The sequence below is a fragment of the Entelurus aequoreus genome, linkage group LG15 (assembly GCF_033978785.1).
Source record: "Entelurus aequoreus isolate RoL-2023_Sb linkage group LG15, RoL_Eaeq_v1.1, whole genome shotgun sequence".
In the NCBI taxonomy this organism is placed as follows: Eukaryota; Metazoa; Chordata; class Actinopteri; order Syngnathiformes; family Syngnathidae; genus Entelurus; species Entelurus aequoreus.
In genome coordinates, this window is record NC_084745.1 from 13,009,171 (window position 1) to 13,034,525 (window position 25,355).

The following is a 25,355-nucleotide window of genomic DNA, read 5'->3' on the forward strand; positions in this document are numbered from 1 at the left end:
ATTATTCTATCATCATTATGATTGTTATTAATATTATTATTATTACATCATTTAATACTTTTGTTATTTTAATCATCAATATTATTTTTATCATTCGTATTTTATCATGATTATTGTTATTATTGTTATTCTCCATCCATCCATCTATCCATCTATCTTCTTTATCCAAGGTCGGGTCGCGAGGGCAGCAGCCTAAGCAGGGAAACCCAGACTTCCCTCTACCCAGCCACTTCGTCCAGTTCCTCCCGGGGGATCCCGAGGCGTTCACAGGCCAGCCGGGAGACATAGTCTTCCCAAAGTGTCCTGGGTCTACCCCGTGGCCTCCTACCGGTCGGACGTGCCCTAAATACCTCCCCAGGGAGGCGTTCGATGTGGAGGAGCAGCGGCTTTCCTTTGAGCTCCTCCCGGATGGCAGATCTTCTCACTAGGGATGTCCGATAATGGCTTATTTGCCGATATCCGATATTCCGATATTGTCCAACTCTTAATTACCGATACCGATATCAACCGATACCAATATATACAGTCGTGGAATTAACACATTATTATGCCTAATTTGGACAACCAGATATGGTGAAGATAAGGTCCTTTTTAAAATAATTAATTAAATAAAATAAGATAAATAAATTAAAAACATTTTCTTGAATAAAAAAGAAAGTAAAACAATATAAAAACAGTTACATAGAAACTAGTAATTAATGAAAATAAGTAAAATTAACTGTTAAAGGTTAGTACTATTAGTGGACCAGCAGCACGCACAATCATGTGTGCTTACGGACTGTATCCCTTGCAGACTGTATTGATATATATTGATATATAATGTAGGAACCAGAATATTAATAACAGAAAGAAAATGGGGGAGGGAGGTTTTTTGGGTTGGTGCACTAATTGTAAGTGTATCTTGTGTTTTTTATGTTGATTTAAAAAAATAAAATAAAATAAATTTTAAAAAACGATATCGATAATAAAAAAAACGATACAGATAATTTCCGATATTACATTTTAAAGCATTTTTCGGCCGATAATATCGGCAGGCCGATATTATCGGACATCTCTACTTCTCACCCTATCTCTTAGGGAGAGCCCCGCCTCCCGGCGGAGGAAACTCTTTTCGGCCGCTTGTACCCGTGATCTTGTCCTTTCGGTCATAACTCAAAGCTCATGACTGTAGGTGAGGATGGGAACGTAGAACGACCGGTAAACTTTTTTGCCTTCCGGCACAGCTCCTTCTTCACCACAACGGATCGATACAGCGTCCGCATTACTGAAGACGCCGCACCGATCCGCCTGACGATCTCATGATTCACTCTTCCCTCACTCATGAACAAGACTCCGAGGTACTTGAACTTCTCCACTTGGGGAAGGGTCTCCTCCACAACCTGGAGATGGCACTCCACCCTTTTCCGGGCGAAAACCATGGACTCGGACTTGGAGGTGCTGATTCTCATCCCAGTCGCTTCACACTCGGCTGCGAACCGATCCAGTGAGAGCTGAAGATCAGGATGAAGCCATCAGGACCACATCATCTGCAAAAAGCAGAGACCTAATCCTGCAGCCACCAAACCGGATCCCCTCAACGTACTAAATGCAACTAGAAATTCTGTCCATAAAAGTTATGAACAGAATCGGTGACAAAGGGAAGCCTTGGCGGAGTCCAACCCTCACTGGAAACTTGTCCGACTTACTGCCGGCAATACGGACCAAGCTCTGACACTGGTCGTACAGGGAGCGGACCGCCACAATCAGACAGTCCGATACCCCATACTCTCTGAGCACTCCCCACAGGACTTCCCGAGGGACACGGTCGAATGCCTTCTCCAAGTCCACAAAACACATGTAGACTGGTTGGGCAAACTCCCATGCACCCTCAAGGACCCTGCCGAGAGTATAGAGCTGTTCCACAGTTCCACGACCAGGACGAAAACCACACTGTTCCTCCTGAATCCGATGTTCGACTATCTGGCGTAGCCTCCTCTGCAGTACACCTGAATAGACCTTACCGGGAAGGCTGAGGAGTGTGATACCACGATAGTTGGAACACACCCCTTCTTAAAGAGAGGAACCACCAACCCGGTCTGCCAATCCAGAGGTACCGCCACCGATGTCCACATGATGTTGCAGAGTCTTGTCAACCAAGAAAGCTCCACAGCATCCAGAGCCTCAAGGAACTCCGGGCGGATCTCATCCACCCCCAGGGCCTTGCCACCGAGGAGCTTTTTAACTACCTCAGCAACCTCAACCCCAGAAATAGGCGAGCCCACTATAGATTCCCCAGGCACTGCTTCCTCATAGGAAGAAGTGTTGGATGAGGAGGTATTCGAAGTATTCCCTCCACCAATCCACAACATCTGCAGTCGAGGTCAGCAGAACACCATTCTCACCATACACGGTGTTTACAGTTTCTTCTTATTATTATTTTTAACCATATTTAGAAATTTTTTTTTCATCATTATTTTATCATTCATCCGTCCATCCATCCATTTTCTACCACTTGTCCCTTTCGGGGTCGCGGGGGGTGCTGGATCTCAGCTGCATTCGGGCGGAAGGCGGGGTACACCCTGGACAAGTCGCCACCTCACCGCAGGGCCAACACTGATAGACAGACAACATTCACATCATCATTATTATTATCATTGTAATTATCATCATCGTTAGCATTACTATCATATAATTAGTATATCATTTATCATCATCATTATCATTATAATTCTTACTTTACTATTATTATTATTCTTATTATTATCATTATTATTGTCATTAATGTTATCATCGTCATTAACATTATCATAATCCTCATCATCATCCTCATCTCATCATGATCCTCATTATCATCATCAGCATCATCATTATTATTATTATTATGACTAATATTATTATATAATAATTAATATTATTAAAATTATTATTGTTAATATTATGTTATTATTATTAATATAATTAATATTCCAGCAAATGCTCTGAAAACGTACATGTGATTGATTTTCCAAAAAAAATAAAAAAAACACCTAAAAAATGGTATTGTATTTTGTCATTATGGGCTATTATTTTTTAATAGAAATATACTTTTTTTCACATTTGGAGGTCAGTGGTGTGAAAAGAGTAAAGCGCTGTGACTTTATAATACTATTGTCACATCGCAAATGTTCTAATGAAGATCATGTATTTCAAAGATATTTTGTAGGACGAGTGAGACAGGAAGAGGGGGTGGGGGGTGCCCAAGTGTGCCCCTCATTGTCCTCCTAATTTGCGCGTCCACTCAGCCAAAGGGCTTTTTGTGCCGCAGCGTTTAACAGCTGGGAAATCCTTATCCAATGAGACGCCCCTCTTTGTTCGGGGTCAAAGGCCGTGGTGAAGAGGATGTGGGGGGCGGGAGTCAGCACTCGTGACAGCATGATTTGTCGATTCGTGTTTTCACCCTTCATTTGACTTGAGACATTTAAACAAATATAATAAATGTATAGGCAACTGACAAGTGTGTACAAATGGCTCAACACAAGTCAGAACATTCTTAAATGCCTTGTGACGTTCCACAGGGCTCCGTGTTGACTCCCACATTGTTTACTGTGTACACAAGTGTCAGATACTTTTAAGTTTGTACTTTTTGCTGATGACACAAACCTTTTTTGGTTTTGGGAAGGACTTGGAGCGAGTGTTGACAAAAATACATTCCTAAATCATTTTAATCATCTTAAATTCTTAACAACCTTTACTTTTGAACAAGACTGATTTCATGCTGTAAAGTACAGATTCATGTACAATTGGAAATTGATAAGTTTAATTGAAAGAACATACATAAGCAGTTTTTATTCTGGAAACCTCACATCAAATATTTGTGTGGGAAAATATTCAAATAGTGGGAAAAACAAAACACATCCTGAAACGCAAAACCTATATTGTACACCAGAGGTCTTCAACAGGGGGTGGCGACCCCGAGAGGGCTTGAGAGGAACTGCAGGGGGGGCTTTAAAAAAAATGTTGTTTGTTTTTTTAATATAATTTTTCATATTTCTCCCAGCAACTTTTTGACAAATGTAAATGTCTTTAAGTACACATTTTGTAGTTGTATGTGGATAGATAAGAACACATAACTTGAATAACTACTTGTATTAATATATTCACGGTAAGTAATTATATTGGTATATTCATTCAGCATTTAAAATAGCTAGGGATTAGCACTCTACCTGTCAGATTGCGATTAACGCCCTAGTTGTCTGCTAGTGGTTAGCACTCTAGCTGTCAGCTAGCGATTAACGTCTTGCTGTCAGCTATCAATTGGCGCTTTAGGTGCCAGCTAGCGATAAGCGCACTAGTTCTCAGCTAGCGATGAATGCACTGGTTGTCAGCTAGAATTTAGTGCAGTAATTTTCAGCTAGCGGTTAGCTCTAGTTGCCAACTAGCGATCAGCGCACCAGTTGTCAGCAAGGGATTAGTGAACTAGCTGTCAGCCAACGATTACCGCTCTAGATGCCAGGTAGCGATCAGCGCACTGGGTGTCAGCTAGGGATTAGTGAACTAGTTGTCAGCTAGCGATTACTGCTCTAGATGCCAGTTAGCAATTAGTGCACTAGTTGTCAGATAGGGATTAGTGAACTAGTGGTCAGCTAGTGATTAGCTCTAGTTGTCAGCTAGCTATCGGGCTCATCTCGAATGGCGACGAGTCCGCCTACAGGAGAGAGGTCGACCGGCTGGCGTCCTGGTGCAGCCTCAACAACCTGGAGCTGAACGCCCAGAAAACAGTGGAGATGATCTTGGACTTCAGGAAAGTCAAAGCCCCACCATCCCCCCTCACCCAGATTCACTCTCCCACCCCCGTCTCCATTGTGGACTCCATCCGTTTCTTGGGCACCACCATCACCCAGGACCTCAAGTGGGAGCCGACCTCCAGCTCCCTCATCAAGAAGGCCCAGCAGAGGATGTACTTCCTGCGGCAGCTGAAAAAACCGAAGGTGCATCATCGAGTCCATCCTCACCTCCTCCATCACCATGTGGTTCCCCGGCGCCACAGTCCGGGACAAGCATCGACTGCAGCACATGGTCCGTGCTGCTGAGAAGGTGTTTGGCTGCAAACTCCCACCCCTCCAGGACCTGTTCTCCTCCAGGACCAGGAGGCGTGTGGGTCGGATCACAGCTGACTCTTCTCACCCTGGACACAAACTATTCTCCCCTCTCCCCTCAGGCAGGAGACTACGGTCCATCCAGACCCACACCTCCCGCCACCTGAACAGTTTTTCCCCTCGGCCATCAGACACATGAACAATAACAAGATCTGATAGCTCAGTTACAGCTCATGTTATTCTATTCTGTGTTATATGTGTTTTATGTTGCACTATTGCGCCAAGTAAAATTCCTAGTTTGTGAACCCGTTCTCAAACAATGGCAATAAAACTCTTCTGATTCTGATTCTGATTCTATCAGCGCACTAGTTGTCGGCTAGCGATTACCGCTCTAGATGCCAGCTAGCGTTCAGCGCACTAGTTGTCAGCTAGGGATTAGTTAACTAGTATTCAGCTAGCGATTACCGCTCTAGATGCCAGCTAGCGATCAGCGCACTAGTTGTCAGCTAGCAATTAGCTCTAATTGCCCGCTAGCGATTAGCACACAAGTTGCCAGCTAGTGATTAGCATGCTAGTTTGTGTGTGACTCAATTAGACGAGGAAATCAAACAGAGCAATAATGTCAACGATGTAGTATTATACAGTATTTTTGGTTTGTTGTGTCCACAATAAATAAATAAGATAAATAAATATGTTTTGTCACATTATGATTTATGCAAATAAAGCAAAGAAAGAAAGCATAAAGAAAAAGTGTTTTAAAGGAAAAAATGGATAAGTGATGAATGACTACGGAGCCCCTAAAGGGACATGGGGGAATTTAAAAAAATAATAATTTTTATAATTTTTTTTTTTTTTTTTTTTAGATATGTAAAAACACAAGATACACTTACAATTAGTGCACCAACCCAAAAAACCTCCCTCCCCCATTTACACTCATTTACACTCATTCGCACAAAAGGGTTGTTTCTTTCTGTTATTAATATTTCTGGTTCCTACATTATATATCAATATGGATCAATACAGTCTGCAGGGATACAGTCCGTAAGCAAACATGATTGTATTTCTTTATGACAAAATTTTTAAAAAAAATACCATACATATATACGTACAGTATGTAATGCTCATAAGGGTATTCTAGTAAAATGCGCGTGTGTAAATATGTGATGTGTAAATATCAAAATATTACGACGAATCACTTTTTGTCAGGCAATATTACATTTAATGACAATTTTACATAAATGAATACATCCAAACATGTTGTACATATTTATTATGTGCAGGAAAAAATAACAGTTACAATTGTGTGTGTATCTTCCAAACAAGAAAGAAGTTTTATAACATCAACATCGGACTAACAGTCCTTTAAATTACATTAATGCCAGAGAAGAGGAAAACTGTCCTTTTCCGGGAATGATAAAGTCTTGAATAATGTCAAACACGTAGCGTTACAATAACCAGGAAGATAAAGTGTTTGTCTCACACCTAGTAATCCGCTGTGGACACACCAAGACAAAAATGTAGGTTCAGGAAATACTTTTTTGGCAGGCATTGACATTTTGCCACAACACACATGGGGGAAAGTCCTAGTTAGAAATACAGCCAAATTAACTCCTGAACTGGCATTTTCACACACACCTCAAACCATCTGCACGCATCCAATGCTTTCTGGTGCACACCAGAAACTATCTTGTGCACACCAGCACCAGAAACTATCTTGTGCATACGAGATAGTTTCTCGTGCGCACGAGATACATATCTTAAAAAAATAAATAAATGATAAAATTAAAAAAAACAAACATGTCCCTTTAGGGGCTCCGTAAATGACAGTACATGTGAAATATACATCATATATTATTAAATTAAATAATAAATAAATAAAAAAAAATAATAACAAAGTATAAAATAAGATCAATTAAAGCGAGTAAAGCATCATGAATATGAAAGCCGTAAAAATATAGTTTGATGGACATATAAAGTAACTTAGAAACATAGGCATAGAAACTTGCTCTCCATAATGTATCTTCTCCACAACATGTCAGCGCACAACACGTTCCATTCCTGCTTTCATGCTGGATTTCAGCGACTGCAGTCTTTGTCTCTCTGCTCCCAGGAGAGCACTTTGTGTCTTTTCAGCGCCTGTCACCGCACAAACAAAGTCCAAGGCGCAGACAAAGTCCAAAGCGCAAACCTGAGGTCAGAAGTAGGTGACTTTGACAATGTGCCGTTACCAAAACAAACACCTGTCCTCCTCTCACCAGCTGTACAGTTGTGTTCAGACAACACACACACACACACACACACACACGCACACACACACACACACACACACACAATCACACACACACACACACACACACACACACACACACACACACACACACACACACACACACACACACACACACACACACACACACACACACACACACACACACACACACACACACACACACATTTTTGCATTTGTTACCTTCTTGAGACCGCCGAAAAAATGGCTACCTATTAAAGACCACCCTTTCTAGATATATAATGATTTGTATTTACAACATTAATAATATATACAAAGTATGCAAATATAAAAAAGCTTGTTGTGAAAAATTAGTTAGAATTTCACAAGAAAAACTTAGAATTTTGTCAGTGTTATAAAAAAAGTCGTAATTTTACTCAACGCAAGTCAAAATTTTATAAGGGACCTCAACATTTGTGCAATATATGATAAAAGTTGGAATTCTACTCAATAACAGTATCAATTTTACAAGAAAAGCTTAACATTTTGGCAATTTAATGAAAATAATCGTAATTTTACTCAACAAAAGTCACAATTTTATAAGAAAACTTTAACAATTATGGCAATATTATAATAATAATTGGAATTTTACTTGGCAAAATTATGACAAAAGTCATCATTTTATTAATACATTTTTACAAGAACAAAACAAATGGCAACATTGTGATAAAAGTCAGAATTTTTCTAGGAGAAATGTCACCATTTTGCATTAAAAAAGTGATAATTTTACATAAAAAAGTAATAATTTTACGAGAAAAGATTGCAATATTACAGAAACAGAAAGAATATGAGAAATTATTCCCAATTTTATACGAAAACACATTGTGAGAAAAAGACTGCTTTTAGTTAATTTTTTGTTTGTCTGTCTGTCTGTGTTGGCCCTGCAATGAGGTGGCAACTTGTCCAGGGTGTACCCCGCCTTCCGCCCGAATGCAGCTGAGATAGGCTCCAGCACCCCCCGCGATCCCAAAAGGGACAAGCGGTAGAAACTGGATGGATGGATTGTTTTTTAATCTTCATTATTTACTTCAAGTTATTACAGTATGTCTCTATATACATATTTATTTTATTAATTTTGGCCAAAGGGGGCGCATTTCAATTTCTTACACACACTTATTACATATTACATACAGGTATGTTGGTCAGAGGGGGAGCACTTCAAATTTTTACACACACTTGTTATTTCATATGTTGACTAGAGGGGGAGCACTTTTAAAACCCATACACAGTCAATTTGGAAAAATCTCTCCTTTTTGGGACCACCCTCATTTTGATAGATTTCACCACCAGGGGTGCAAATGAGACATTCTCTATTAGATGCAATGGTTTTCTGTATTGGGACCATGATTTATGTCCTAACTTGTTCACCGGTCCTCATATGGACGGTACTTTTCCTTGTTGATGTCTCAAGAAGGGTAGAAATACAAGAACACACACACACACACACACACACACACACACACACACACACACACACACACACACACACACACACACACACACACACACACACACACACACACACACACACACACACACACACACACACACACACACACACACACACACACACACGCACACTTCAGTCTAGTTGCCTATTGAGAAGGTGAGTATGTGGCTGCCAAGTAAGATGGATGACAAACATGTGTTGTTGTTTCATGCTAAATTCTTCTTTTTTCCAAGTGTTTGTGTTGACGTTGTTGAGACATGTTTGCCTCTGCATGGAGAACAAAAGAAGAATGACCCCAACCACCTGTCACCTGCTGTGTAGTGCTGCCATCACTGTCTTTTCACCAGGACTTCAACCTTTTCAAGATGTACTAACCCAGTCCTAACCCCAGGGGCCGCGCCCGGGAATCATTTTTGGTGATTTAACCCCCAATTCCAACCCTTGATGCTGAGTGCCAAGCAGGGAGGTAATGGGTCCCATTTTTATAGTCTTTGGTATGACTCGGCCGGGGTTTGAACTCACAACCTACCGATCTCAGGGCGGACACTCTAACCACTAGGCCACTGAGTAGGTTGTACCAAGGTTAGTACTGTAGTTAGTAAAGTGGTTAATACTGTGGTTAGTATCGTGATTAGTACTGAAGTTAGTAAAGTGGTTAGTACTGGGGTTAGTACGGTGATTAGTACTGCAGTTAGTACTGTGATTAGTACTGTACTAACCGCAGTACTAACCACAATATTAACCACAGTGCTAACAACACAACTAACCTCAGTACTAACCACAATACTAACCACAGTACTAAACCGAGTACTAACCCAAGTACTAAACCCAGTATTAACCACATTACTAACCCCAGTAGGAACCACATACTAACTACAGTACTAACTCTAGTCCTAAACACAATACTAACTACAGTACTAACCGTACCAACCACAGTACTAACACCAATAGTAACCACAGTACTAACCCCAGTACGAACCACATTACTAACCACAGTACTAATCACAATACTAAAAACAGTACTAACCACTTTACTAACTACATTAATAATCATGATACTAACCACAGTACCAACCACTTTACTAACTACAGTACTAATCACAATTCTAAAAACTCAACTAACTACAGTACTAATCACAGTACTAACCACAGTACTAAACTGTACTAACCCCAATACTAACCACTTTACTAACTACAGCACTCATCATGATACTAACCACTTTACTAACTACAGTACTAACCCTAGTACAAACTCTAGTACTAATCCCAGAACTAACCACATTACTAACCACAGTGCTAACTACAGTACTAACCCCAGTACTAACCACAGAATCACAGTACTAACCCAAGTACTAACCACAGTACTTACCCATTACTAACCACAGTACTAATTACAGTACTAACCCCAGCACTAGCGACAGTAGTAACTACAGTACTAATCACAGTACTAACCACAGTACTAACCCAGTACTAATCACATTACTGACCACAGTACTAACCCAGTACTAACCACAGTACTAATTACAGTACTAACCCCAGTACTAACCACAGTACTAACTACAGTACTAAGTACATCACTAACTATATTACTAACTACAGTAATAACTACAGTACTAATCACAGTACTAACTACAGTAATAACTACAGTACTAAGTACAGTACTAACTACAGTAATAATCACAGTACTAATCACAGTACTAACTACATTACTTACTACAGTACTAACTACATTACTAATTACATTATTAACTACAGTACTAACTACAGTACTAATTACATTACAGCATACAGTGTTGTGGCTTTACCCTGTTACATTTTAAAAACAAATATTTATTGAATAATATCACAGTTCCTTGCGATTTGGCTCTTGACTACAGCCTTTAATTAGGCAAAATTATGCATATTTAAAAAAAAATAAATAAATATATTTTTGGCCTAAATTAATAATTTGTAAGAAAAAAAAAGTGGCTAAATAAACTGAAAATCACATTTTGAATTGTGTGTGTGTGTGTGGGAAATGCAAAAATGTTAAAAAAAAAAATGTATTAATGAATTATTAATTATAGATAATACAGGCAATAAAAACAGACACATTTTCTTTTTTTCTATAACAACTGGTACACATCGATACGGTACACACTGTTTTGTAATTATATCTATTTATTGAGTGTATATATACACTCAATAAATAGATATAATTATTATATAGGTGACAATATGTTATTTGATGCCTATTTGATGTCTGGGGATGTAATATTGTCCCAAGCCGTATTCTGATTATGACTTTAAATGATTGATTGATTGATTGATTGGGACTTTTATTAGTAGATTGCACAGTACAGTACATATTCCGTACAATTGACCACTAAATGGTAACACCCGAATAAGTTTTTCAACTTGTTTAAGTCGGGGTCCACGCTAATCAATTCATGGCAACCCGTTTTTCTATGCTACAACTTTGAGAATAGTAGATTTTTATATAATAATTCGAAGAAATACACCTATCGCAGTTGGGTCTGGAACCAATTAACCGCGATAAACGAGGGACGACTGTAGGCGCGTGTGTGTTGCTATGGTAACTGCTACGTGACGTAACGCTCGCACTAATAAACACAGGCTATTCCACGTAAACAGAAAAACGTCAACTAAAAGCTGAATCACACCCATTTATAAAAACAGAAAAGCAGTAAGGCATCACAAAGTTATTTAACAATTGGATATGACGTTGTGGTTACGTCATTGAATGCTAAATTGCTAACGGTAGCAGTGCTACGGCAACACACCTGGGACAATCGCGTTCCTGTGTGAGTGACGTCAGTGACGGCGGTTCGGCATAAAAATCTACAGCTTCAAGGTTATTTTACCATAATTTATACTTGGTATAAAACATTGTCGTGTTGTGTGAGGGCATTACATTGATCACGAAGGCTTCACCGTCGGGGATCCTGTAATAGAAAACCGATGGACAAATAATTCATGGAAGCATGTAGCAGAAATACTAAAATATAATACTAATTATATAAAAATAATAATTCATTTAATTCATTTTTTTCATTTATTCATTTATTTCAGGCAATGACATAAACAAAAGTACAAGGTTAACAACAAATAATAATATAAATTAATATAATGCAAAAGGTAATGTACAGTATGTAAGCATGATGGTCCAGTTTTGCCTGAAAGGGAGTGGTAAAAAGATAATTTATTTAATCCCACCCCCAGTTCTCCATTCAGTGATTAATACATTGAGTTTAACTGTTACTTTGTTCAAGGATTATAATACAAATGTTGTATCATAGTGGCATTACCACAGGTAACAAAAATTATTACACTGTGACAATAATTTGTATCAACAATGTAGGAAGAATGAATATACCAACAATGGTAATAGACAAAATACCAACAATGGTAATAGACAACATATCAATTATGGTAAGGAAACATTGTCAAATTAAAGACCCTCATCTCTATATTTGAACCAGATCCGATGTTTGTATAACAGTTTAAATCGATTAATGGTTTGGCGTTGCTTGTGTTGTAAGTCCAGTTTGTTCCATAGTTTTATTCCGCATACAGACACAAAAACGTTTAAGAGTGGTTTGAGCTCTCGGCAATGAGAAATATCCAAAGCCTCTTAAGTTATGAGCCTGCACTCGTTTTACAAAAAAAATATATAGATTAGACGGCAATAATTTGTTAAATGCTTTATATAAGATTATTGATGTATTATATTTAACGAGATCATCAAATTTGAGCAACTTTGATTGCATAAACAGATTATGAGTATGTTCTAAAAAAACAAAGTTTTGAATGATCCGCACTGCTCTTATTAATTGTGTAGTGGTAAGTATTCCCCCATACTTCAACATAGTATGTAAGGTATGGGAGTACCAATGTGCAGTATAGAGTACAGAGTGCATTTTCATTGAGGTATAGTTTTGCTTTGTTTATAATTGAGAGGCTTTTGGAGATTTTTGTTTTAATGTGTCTGACATGAGGTTTCCATGATAGATTACTATCAATTATTACTCCCAAAAATGTATTCTCAATTACGATTTCAATTTGGGTACCATCAAACTTATTTTATGTTCAGACGTTATATTGCGATTTCCAAACATCACTAACTTACTTTTATTTATATTCAACGATAATTTATTTGCGTCCATCCAATTTTTTACAATGTTTAGTTCTGTGTTTATTCATGTATTTATGAGCTCATTAGTCATCACTACTGTAGAATATATTTGTGTCATCTGCAAATACTAGTATACATTTCAGTACTTTGGATGTATTAAACATATTATTATTATAACGATAACATAATATATACAATGATAACAAACAGTTACGTATCAGATGTGAGTGCAATTATACGCAGTGTATATATATTTGTGTTTACTATTTATATTGATTAACCTCATACGCAAAGTTGACATTTATTTTGTCGTTAACGGCGTACCGTAAATATGTGTCCAAGATGGCGGCCAAAGCACGCATGCGCAGTATGAGTCGTTGCAGATTTACTTCCGGTGGCAGATTTGGATGGCATACATTTGTCCTGCACGTTGACATTGGGTCTGTACCTTCTTGTGTAAGTTCTTCTCTCGCTTGTTTTTGATTTATTATTCATGTGTGCACCGTTTGTATGTGATGCCGTCGTGGTATGTTGTCGTTCTTGTACAATGTATAGATCTTCACGTCTTGGCTCACTTATGAAACGCAGCTAACATTAGCATTAGCATGTCTTACCTAAGCCACTGAGTAACTAATTAAAATACATTTTAATTTGTCTTACTAAGTACATTGGTGAATAAAACATTAAATTATTACAAAAGTTGTGCTGGATTAAACTATTCTGTATCTAGTCATCTACTGTGTATTTAACTACTTAGCCTAGCTTTTTTATTTATATTTTATTATAATTTATATTACTCACATGTGAATAATGCTGTATAATAGACTGTATTTATATTATTCACATATGAATAATGCTGCATAATAGACTGTATGTATATTATTCACATGTGAATAATACTGTATAATAGACTGCATTTATATTATTCACATGTGAATAATGATGTATAATAGACTGCATTTATATTATTCAAATGTGAATAATGATGCATAATAGACTGTATTTATATTATTCACATGTAAATGTTTATTGTTTATTGTCAGCGAACTGTGGAGCTGAATTTCCCCAAGTTTTAAATAAAGTACTTTCTATCTATTCTATTCTATTGACTTATATTACATTGTTTTGTAAACACAAATGTGAAGCAGGAACACCCCAGTTAGAAATCTTATCATCGTATTCTCCAGTGTAATAATGCCTGTCTATGTTACAAAGTAAATACTGATATGATGTTAACCTTGGTCTGTGTGTGTGCGTTGCTACATTAGACTGGACAGGATGGGATCTTCAATTTCCTCACCTGCTGCTCCTACAGTTCGTGCAGAGGCGATGATGGCTGCCCCTCCCCAAGGTTGTCCTATGCACAAAGAGGATCACCCTGTTAAAGGTGATATTGCACAACAAGACTATTGTTTTCATACATGGTACCAGTGTCAATGTTGTTGACTACAAATTTTGGTCGTAGTTATTGCCAACAACCTGTTTTCAATGACCGGTATTTAAAACAAATGCATGTTGAGTAAAACAATGACGGAATTAATTGACAATACAATCAAAAGTATACAAAAAAGGGGGGAAATGTTGAGAGACGAAATGCAATCATATTGAATTTTGTCTCTAGGTGGGTGGGACCAGTGGTCCCCAAACTTTTTTGCACCACGGACCGGTTTAATGTAGGCATTATTTTCAAGGACTGCTTTCCTCTCGTGCCAGTTAAATACTGCAAAAATAAATGCATGGAAAATACAACTCACTACGCTGAATTAGTGTACATCTATAAACAAGCTTATTGGTGTGTCGAGTGGGACAGGCGAAAGTTAATTCAGAGAAAATGCAGTCGTTTATAAATTATATAATGTTTCTCTGCGGCCCGGTAGCAAATGCGTCACGGACCGGTACCGGTCAAATTTAAAAAGATCTGGTTTCAATCGGATTCAGACTACCTCCTGATGTGGCCTGAATCTGATACGAAAAGATCAGATTTGAAGCACTTTGACCAGACAGGCAAAAAAGAATATCAGATCTGTGTCAGTTGAGGGCAAAACAAATAAGATTAGGTCTGCAGTGTGAACAGGGCCACTGACAGTCTCTCACTGGTTATTGGGGTCCAGACCATCGGCGTTGGCAAGTCAGGAAGTGAACTGATTGAATTTGCGCCTGTGTGAGGCTGTTTTCTTCTGGTGTAGCTAGTTGTTTTATTTATTATTGCACTGGTAAAATCTTACTGTAATGTTGCACTATTGCTTGCGTTGTTTTTTTGCATTTATTTTAAATTTTCTCCAGAGAAATTGCTTTAATGTCTTTGTGTGATGTACAGTATCACTGTATCACATCACTGACAATCAGGTAGATATCTTTAATGTCCTGTAACACATAGTGGGTCCACTTTGGTTACGTGAGTATCTCTCAAAAGTCTTTTTAACAGTTGTGAGCATTTCCTTCAGTATATACCACTTTTTAACCAGCAACAGGCGCTGTTGCATCACCCTTGCCTCACATACGATAGATAGACTTTTATTACCGTATTTCCTTGAATTGGCGCAGGGAATATAGTATTCGCACGTCTAGAATTACTGCCGGGTCAAACTCGTTTCTCAAAATAATTAACGCATGCTTGGCCTTATCGCCGGTTTATTATTGAAGCTGGATCAAATTCGTTTCGCAAAATATTAATTTTATTATCGCATGTCTATAATTTTCGCCGGGTCAAACTCGTTTCGCAAAATATTTAGCATATGGCTAGAACTTCCACCGGGTCAAATTCGTTACGTCACGAGTGACGCATCTGTCCTCCTTTTCAAAATGGAGGAAGCTGATCTCAGTAGTTTACAATCGCACAAAGGAAAAAAGATAAAGAGCTTTTCAGTAGGATTTAAGGTTCAAGCTATTGAATACCGGTACAGTATGCTAAAGAGAACAGTAAGCAGCTATGTTTTATTAATATACCGTAGCTGCGTGTGTGAAATACTGTATAAGTCATTAAATCACTCCCGCCTCCTGGTGGTAGAGGGCGCTGCCGCGCTAGTGATCCTTCTTGCGACTTCCTGTACTGCAGAAGAAGTGAACACACGCAGCAAGAGATTTATTTTTTCCCTCTGCCTGAACTTCTAACATGGAGGATCACATACAGGTATCTAAAATAAAACAGTTTTCTAAACTGGACTTTCAATCGAAGCAGGAGGTAATAATTAAAGGAATATCTCCATCGAAACAGAGACTTTTAAAACTGAAGAAAGAAAATAAGGAAGACTTCTATAAACAAGTTATCGATGCTTTTGGTCAGAAGGAGCTGCAAATGGACTCCATTTATAAGTACAGGTAAGACCATAATAACGTTTTTGTTAATTAAATGTGCTTTTCATGATGGTATGCTTACATCACACTCAAAGCGCACGCCTAAATTTTATGGATTCCTTTTGGTAAACGCCGGAGTGAGAAGAGGTTTTAAAATAATTACCGCATGCACGGCCATCCCGCCGGTTTCCGGTAAACGCAGGTGTGACAGGAGGTTTTAAATTAATTAACGCCCCTGCGGCTATTCAAGGAAATACGGTATCTCTCAATGGCGATATAGCGATCTCATTGAAATTGCATTAATATTATTAGTAGTCGCTCGGGTTGCCCACAGGCAGAGAGAGAGACATGAGGAGTGGTTGGGCAAAACTCCAACGATGTTAACTATTGAGACTGTGAATTAAGCCTGCAGTTTATCAACTTATCTTTAATTGTTTTCACAATTGTAGAATCAATACTGTTACCTCTAAAGTTGTGCAGCATTAACTCTTGCAGATGTTATTAAATGAGAGTTTTGGTTACTGTAGTATGAGTGAGTCTCTACGCATGCGCTCTGTGATGAGTGATTTAAGTGAATCGATTCAGTTTGGTGAGTGACTAATAGGCACCCGAGTCAGTAAAAAGAATCACGTTTACAATCACTAGTAAATATCTAGTCAACGACAGCTGCGAGTGCTCCTTCAGGACACACTGCCCCTTAGCGATTTGGAAGAGACTTACACGCCTGGCGCCACCCCCTGGGAGGAGCTATAATTCAAACAAAACGCTGTCAGAGGCGACACATGCTACGTGATGCAAGAGTATATTCCAGCCTTTACTTTACTTTTGTTGTACACCATGGGTGAGCTTGCCCGCCAATTTAATAAGCTGAGATACCCGTACAATGCATTTTAATTGATGTCCTTGGCACACTGTTCAGCTATAAATTGCTCAACCTGACAACCCGAAAGAGCAGATTTGTCATTTTTCAAGCTAACACACAAATAAAGACAGCTGTGTGAGGTTTACAACACTGGTTGCCATATTTAATAAACAGGACATTGGCCAATACGCCAATTGTGCACACTTGGTGTAGTTATACAGTAATACATAAATAAAACAAAATAAAATAAAACTGGTTTGTCATTTATTATTATTATTACTCATTTGAATTTTTTAATTTATTTTCAGCTAAAATAATACACAGTAAGATGAGTGTGAAATGTACTTATTGATATCGTTATGGGGTGCAAGTCTTGTTGTGAATTTAGTTTTTGAGATGCTCTGCAATTAACCCTAATAATAGTGGTTTTAACACTATTTCAAAGATTCGTTATCCTTTATACTTACTATTTTAGTCTACGAAATTTACTGTCATTTTAGTCGACTGAAATGTTGAGGAATTTAGTCGACTAAAACTAAATCAATTTAGATGACTGAAACTTAAATACATATTTGTCAAAAGACTATGATTGAAACTAAATTAAAAACTGCTGTCAAAATGAATGAAAGAAAAACCAAAGAACCAAAGAAAAAACAATATTTCAATTGTTTCTGTTTTTCTGCAGTCCCTCCGCCATCAGAATGCCCCATGCATCAAGCACAGCCTGTTGTCGGTAGGTAAAAGTATGAATTCTATAAGTTTGCTTGGAAATATAAATGCATCTCACTATCAGAATGAGGGACCAAACAAGGCTGTCTAAATCAGTGTTGGGCTGCTAGCTCATAGGGAAGTTTCTTAAGCGTAAAAAAATATGACTACAATGGGGAAGCTGTATTTTTATGTGCACTTTAATTTTATGGACATATTATGTAATGAACATATATATTTTTTATTATTAATATAGTCTGAAATTATTCATTTTCTTATGAATTGTATTGATTACTAATTATTTTTGTAATCAGCCTGACCTAAGCCTTGATAATGGTCTTTGTGATTAACACATGGTTAGATATAATTGTTGAATACGATTGAAATCATGTGTAAGAGCACTAGTTCTGTGTTAATATTTGAGTGGGTCCCGGGTCCCTCTGTAGTGGAAATGTTGGGCCCTGAGGTCAGAAAGGTTAAGAACCCCTAGTCTAAATGAATCCTTGGTAAATGCTAAAAGTCTCTGTGGTGGAAAAGGGGCAATATCTTATTTTTGTATTTGTTGTCGTTGCAGTGTCTCCGCCATCAGAGTGTCCGATGCACAAAGCAGAAAGCGGTCCAGCTCACCAAGATCGAGCCTATGACTTTGTGGAGTGTCCCATGAAAGCCGCAACAGGCTTGAATAGTGACATCGACCCGACAAACATGGTAGGTGAAACATTTACTACTACTGATTCCTAGTTTGATATTTTTAATTTGAATTTCCACAATATAAAAGAGCTACATTCTCCCACGCCACATCACTCCTTAAATTCTGCAACTTTTTGACATTGCAAATATATATTTTTTAAAGGTGCCACATGTAATAATTTCATGTCAAGTCATCATTAAATGACCCTGATATGTCAAAAGGCATTAATAAATCATGTTCTTTTCAAATACTTTTATAACTGATAACGGTGGTTCAGCCGGGATATGCTCATTTCAAAATTAGATTTACAGCCCAGAAATCTTGTTATTGTTTTCATTTCGATGCCCCGCCCTCCACTGTTTGACAAATTAAAAAGTCTGTGAGTGTGTCACATCCAGGTTGCCAGTTACGCACCACCATCTTCGTCGAGCTACTGCCACTGGTAAAGTTACTAAACATGTCAGACTTTAGTAAATCTAAAAGGCGTCGTTACGATTCTCAACTTATTCACGACAAAGCCAGGAACAAAACAAGGATTTGTATCGGGGATGCCTTTGAAAGATGGAGACGATTGAAGGCGGAGAAGATTCTTTCATCTGACGCCAAACTTGCTAATTTCCTCCTTGATAGATAATTCAGGCATTTACGTTTTCTTATTAATTGTAAAAAAATGAAAATGGACATTTGATAAGTAAACTATATTGTCCAATACAGTCTATGATCTTGTCTAACAAAGCTAGTATGTTCTTGCAACGAATGCTTAGGAGCGAAGCACCATCACACTTGTGTAGTTTAGGATGATACATCGACATACAGGCTAACGGGGGAAATATATGCCCGTTAGCCTGTATGTCGATGTGTCATCCTACTGACAGGGCAAAATAATATTTTCGACAAATAAAACCTATGTGGATAGGGGTAGTGTCAGGACCTAATGCGTTCCAACATTAGCACGGCTAATTGCGGTTTCTGGTACTGTATGTGCATCAGACACATATAATGATTTTCTATTTTGTGTATTTACATGGTAGTAGGCTATATGATTTATGCGTAACGTGGTTTTTGCGTAACGTGGGTTGGCTCTTAGATTAGCACTCTGCACTGAAAGATGGTGATGTGCGTACATGGAAGAGAATGCAGTGCGTCAGGTTGGATGCAACATGGAGTTATGTTGAACGAAATGTGGCGCTAATTTTACTGTTGGCCTGGGCTTGCCATCAAAGTAGGCCTATGCCATATATAAGATATTACATATTATTATATATCATTATTTCGATGGTGGTCAAACTAGACATTTTAGCAGGGTAATGCCAACAATCTGTCCCGACTCCCGACAAAAAGATTGCTGCGTAACTTAACAAATACATTTGGCTAATTGACATCAGTAAAATGTGGCCTAATTACTTAGCAAACCATCTTGCAAGAAGCATAAACAAGAGAAACCTACAGTGTAGGACTTGACGATTGCCATTTGAAGTTCTTTGGCGTAGGATTCGGATTTGGCTGAATATCTGCCAACCTCTTTGACTGTGATTGCAGTACCATTTCTGGCCACATTACTACATAGCCCAGTTCTAACGTAAGTGGCTTGAAGGATCCTCCAGGCTACCAGTGAGTACTGTAGTCTATAGTAGAACACAGTCAAGTCTATTACATTGGGTGAAACTGGTGTAAACGTAACTATATGTCTGTTATTTCATGTTTTAGAGGGTTCTAATTATGTAAAAAAAAACATATTTAGGTGTAGAAAGTTATTTTTAATGCGCTTAACTATGAAAATATTTGATTTATTAATACAATAAACTTCACTGTAAATTGTTCCCCACGGTCAGGCCTGGAAGGAATTAGCCTTGATAAACGAGTGACGCCTGCAATAGGAGGACAGAAACCGTTAACCAGGTTATACTATAATACAACATTCATTTCCACCGCACAGTATTTTGGTGTGCCAAAGGGACCATTAGGTTTTGGTGAGGATCTGGATAAATGGGCTAATGCAGGATTTCTTAGTACAGTTAATGTAAATAATGATGTTTCCATTTTGTCAGTAATTCGGCCTTGGTGAGGTCTGCATTTGAATGCAACTTTCAGGCAGCATCATTATTATTTATTTATAGTACATTGCATGCGTTTGTGTGGGTTAGTTAAACTGCAGTATCAACTATGAAGCTGATTTCTACATGTTTGATTTGATTACCTAACTTGCTACTGCTTCTATCACCCTGTTCCTTCAATAAATTATTATTATTGTTAAAAATCATACAAAAATTGTCATCTCTTTGTGTAATAATAAAAGTTTATGCATTATTGTCCAGGAAAATTCCTTGTTTGTTATTCCGGTTCCATAACCTTTTTGACAGGTCCTTCAGATGTTATTGTAAATAAGATAAGTAAATCTATCCCATGTCCTTACGAAGTGCAACTAACCAAAGAGGGGGGAGCTGCTTTAAAGTTCAGGGTTTAGATCAGGGCTATTCAGCTACATAATGAAGAGGGCCGCAGTTTCAAAAGCCCAAGGGCTCAGGAGCCGGACATTGAAATGGGGATGTTTTGTCAGAAATTGCCGCCGCCGGTTATATTCCTTTGAGACTGCGTTTACTTAATTACAAAGTAAACACATCGGCTTTTACAATGCGCTGTCAATAATTGAATTTCTCTGCCCTCGCTACTCGTTTCCAGCGTGTGCCGCTAGACAGATAGTTAACACCATGAAGAAACAGGATCTCCTAAAGTTTTATTGCGGATTGATGTTCCTTCCTTTGAATTATTTTCCTTCCTCAGTTTTATATCTTTACATTTCTTCTTTCATTTAGGTTTGTAAGACTGAAAATATAAACATAAAATAAACATTACAAAAGTATAATGTCCATTGTGTATTTTACATGTATCAAATAGAAGGTTTAGCGTTAATACATTCACACAACAAGCTACAGATGTTTAAACATTGCACACAATGTATGTGACTCATCACAATTAAACCTAAGGCATAGCGATATTCCCACTACTTGTCAAATTTAGCGCTACATATATTAAACAAGCTTTGATGGCCAGTTACAAGATCACAAATACAAAAGACTTCATGAAGTCAGCAATTTTAATACAAAACAAACGGTCTTTATTTCACAGTATCTACTTAAAAAGATTTGAACGAGTTTCGTGATGAAGCCCCACACGTGGATTTCTACCATTGTTGCTGCTTGTTTAGAACACTGTGTCCGTCGCTTAAACGGTCCGACAGGAAACAATGACTCGAGCAGAACATCCAGTCGTTAAAAGTCTGGTTTTCGCAATTTTTTTTTTTTTTTTTTAAAGGGTCAATTGCCATTTTTGGTTCGAATGATTAGTCTTCTACTCACCCCACTGCTGCTTCATTGTGACACATATGCCTGGCTTTTGCCCGCCCTAGGGTAGCGGGAGTACCGCATACATGAGCAACCCTAGTTTGAACGGTTTCACCAGGCCTATTTTGGTGATCCGGCCAGTCAGTAAATAGGCCTGGTTTAGACCCTCGCGCATAACCAAATAGTCGGTTCAAGTGTACTTAATGGAGTCTTATTAGATTGTTCTAATTGTCGTTTCTCCACATGTGCACAGATGCCTCCTCCTAACCAAACGCCCGCTGTGGACCAGCCGTTCCAGTTGTCCCTCTCTCGAGAGGAATCCTCCATTCCACGCCATGGCGCAGAGAAGAACTGGGTGTACCCGTCTGAGCAGATGTTCTGGAATGCCATGCTGAGGAAGGGGTCAGTTTATGAAGCAGCCATGTTAATGATACAAAGTGATAAAGCGTTGCAAAGGAAGTAGGCTAATGAGAAGCACGATTAGCATTGATGTTGTGTGTTTGAACCTGCGCGAACGCCAGGTGGCGCTGGCGTGATGATGATCTTGCCTCTGACGACATGAACAACATCATCAAGATCCACAACAAAAACAACGAGCAGGCCTGGCAGGAGATCTTGAAGTGGGAGGCCATGCATGCTGGGTGAGATCAATAAGAAACCCATAAAAAAAGAGAAAGCAATCCTCCGCATTCGTATCAAATCAATCTCAGACGTATTCCTACTGTCCTATTTTCCACAGAGAATGTCCATGTGGTCCAACCTTGAAGAGGTTTGGCGGTAAAGCCAAAGAATACTCCCCTCGTGCTCGCTTACGCCACTGGATGGGGTAGGTTCATTCACGATCAATGATACCAGACACTGTGTTTTTTATTGAATACATTAGGACAGTGGTTCTTAACCTTGTTGGAGGTACCGAACCCCACCAGTTTCATATGCGCATTCACCGAACCCTTCTTTAGTGAAAAGTAAAATGTTTTTTTTTTTTCAAATTCAAGACAAAGTTATATGTTTTTGGTAACACTTTAGTATGGGGAACATATTCCAAGTAACAAAGACTTAATTTAGAGTTTTTTGGACACTAGGGGAACATATTCTAAGTAACAAAGACTTAATTTAGAGTTATTTGGTTAGGGTTAGGGTTAGAGGGTTAGGGTTATAATAAGGCCATGCCGAATAAGGCATTAATAAGTACTTAATAATGACTAGTTAAGAGCCAATATGTTACTAATTTGCATGTTAATAAGCAACTAATTAATGGTGAATATGTTCCCCATACTAAAGTGTTACCATGTTTTATTACTGGTGCACAAAATGAACCATGCATGAACATCACCTTGTTCAAAGAACAAAACCAACACAGTGCATAAACGCACAACAAATTACACACCTGCAAATCAGTGTGACTTCTACTGTTGCCATATCCGTAATACGCCGATAGGGAGAAGTTTTTATTTACACGATGAGTCGGGTGTGTCTTGACCTCCGCCAAACCCCTGAGCCCGTCTCACCGAACCCTTAGGGTTCCATCGAACCCAGGTCAAGAACCACTGCATTAGGATGAACGATATCAGACACTAGTTTTCATGAAACAATATAATTTAATGAATTAGGAATCAATAATGTCACACTGATTTGTATTAAACAATATAAACAAATAGATTAGCATCAATGATATCAGACACTGTTTTTCATGCACAATAGAAATTAATAAATTAGGATCACTGATATCAGACACTGGTTTTTCATGAAACAATGTAAATAAATAGAAAAGGAGCAATGATATTATACATTTGTTATTATTAAACATATAGTATATGCTTAATGAAAACAAGTGTCATGATTTATTTATATGATATAAATAAATAAACTAGGATTAATGGTAGAAAATGGATGAATGGATATTAGACACTTGTTTTCAATAAAAATATAACTGAACATTTAGGAGCCTTGATATCAGACACTAGATTCCATTAAACAATATACCAAAAAAATTGGTGTCAGTGATCTCAGACACTGGTTTTTATTAAGCAATAGAAAGTAAACATGTTTTAATTAAATAATAGAAACAAGTAATTTAGGATTAATGATATCAAAAGTGGTTTTATTGGGCAATATGAATTAGTATATTAGGATCAATGATGTCAGACACTGATTTTCATGAAACAATATAAATGATTAAATTAGGGTAAATGATATCAGACACTCAGACACCCCCCAAAAAACATGCACCAGGGGATAGGTTGATTGGTCCTATTGTGTGAATGTGAGTGTGAATGTTGTCTGTCTATCTGTGTTGGCCCTGTGATGAGCTGGCGACTTGTCCAGGGTGTATCCCGCCTTCCGCCCAAATGCAGTTGAGATAGGCTCCAGCGACCCCCTGTGACCCCAAAAGGGAGAAGCGGTAGAAAATGGATGGATATCAGACTCTGATTGATATACTCTTTACAGGTGTTACACATATCATTTATGTAAACAAAGGACCATTTCTTTTGAAAGAAAAACATCAAAATTAAGTTTTTTTTTGTATTAAAAAAAAATATATATATGTATATATATTTTAAACATTTTTAACAAACACATTCTGACATTTTAGTTGTTTTATTTACACCTAACTATTTGAACATGACACATTGTCTTCAGATGTATTTGACACAATCATACTGTCATATATATTAATATTTGATGATGTAATCAAGCAAAACATGAGCAATCATTAAGCGGGTAACAGTTTTGGCCTTTTGCCCCTGCAGCTATGAGCTTCCCTTCGACCGCCACGACTGGATCATCGATCGCTGCGGGATGGAGGTGCGCTACGTCATCGACTACTACGACGGCGAGATCAACAAAGACACGTACCAGTTCTCCATCTTGGACGTGCGTCCAGCCTTTGACTCTTTAAACGCCGTGTGGGACCGCATGAAGGTGGCCTGGTGGCGCTGGACCTCCTGAACGCCGCCCATCTGGCTTCTTTTTGCTGCGTGTGAAACATCACAGCTCGTAAGAAACGCAACCTCAACCAATCACGTCATTTGGACTCGTTTGAACCGCCTAGTTCTATTTATTGCGTCAAATGTGGGCGGTCCTTTCTCTCCAAACATTTCAGGTGCTGACATTCAAAAAGAAAAGCTTGTCTTCACAGCAGGGTGCTGTTGAATAAAGAACAAGAGCATCAGGTCTTTTGCTGTTTATATCGACATCACTTCTGATACCAATATTGGAGCCTTGAGTATTGGCCAATACTGATATTGACAGGAGACAAACATACTTGTATTATTGTGTATGTTTCAGCAAGTGAAATGAGTCATAGGACAGTGGTAGGTAAAAAAACCCATCAACCTATTTATTATTAACCGTCTGGAATGGACTTATGCTGTTTTTAAGTTAAAGTGGAGTGGGAATTGTTTATTTTTTGGTGACTAGTGGCCACAATAATTTGTAAAGTTAAGCCCTTGGTGCAGTAAGTCAAATGATGCGGACACGTTTGTTACTGGATACTTTCTAATAAGCATCTGCCTTGGAGATTGTATGTGGAA

General features: G+C 38.2%; 1 protein-coding gene across 2 annotated transcripts in view; it reads left to right on the forward strand.

Moving 5' to 3' along the window:
* Positions 1-13,263: 13,263 nt before the first annotated feature.
* The window catches only part of LOC133629849 (holocytochrome c-type synthase), a 13,056-nt gene continuing 964 nt past the window's right edge, over positions 13,264-25,355 (forward strand). Inside the window, exons 1-8 of one of the 2 annotated variants that reach the window (XM_062020894.1) lie at positions 13,264-13,382; positions 14,195-14,313; positions 17,768-17,815; positions 18,365-18,498; positions 22,076-22,224; positions 22,344-22,463; positions 22,562-22,648; positions 24,573-25,355. The exon at positions 24,573-25,355 is cut by the window's right edge and continues 964 nt beyond it. In XM_062020894.1, the coding sequence (XP_061876878.1) occupies positions 14,205-14,313; positions 17,768-17,815; positions 18,365-18,498; positions 22,076-22,224; positions 22,344-22,463; positions 22,562-22,648; positions 24,573-24,771 (846 nt within the window). In that variant the 5' untranslated portion in view covers positions 13,264-13,382; positions 14,195-14,204 and the 3' untranslated portion in view covers positions 24,772-25,355. The remainder of the gene's footprint in view (positions 13,383-14,194; positions 14,314-17,767; positions 17,816-18,364; positions 18,499-22,075; positions 22,225-22,343; positions 22,464-22,561; positions 22,649-24,572) is intronic. The other variant, XM_062020895.1, reaches the window with a different exon arrangement.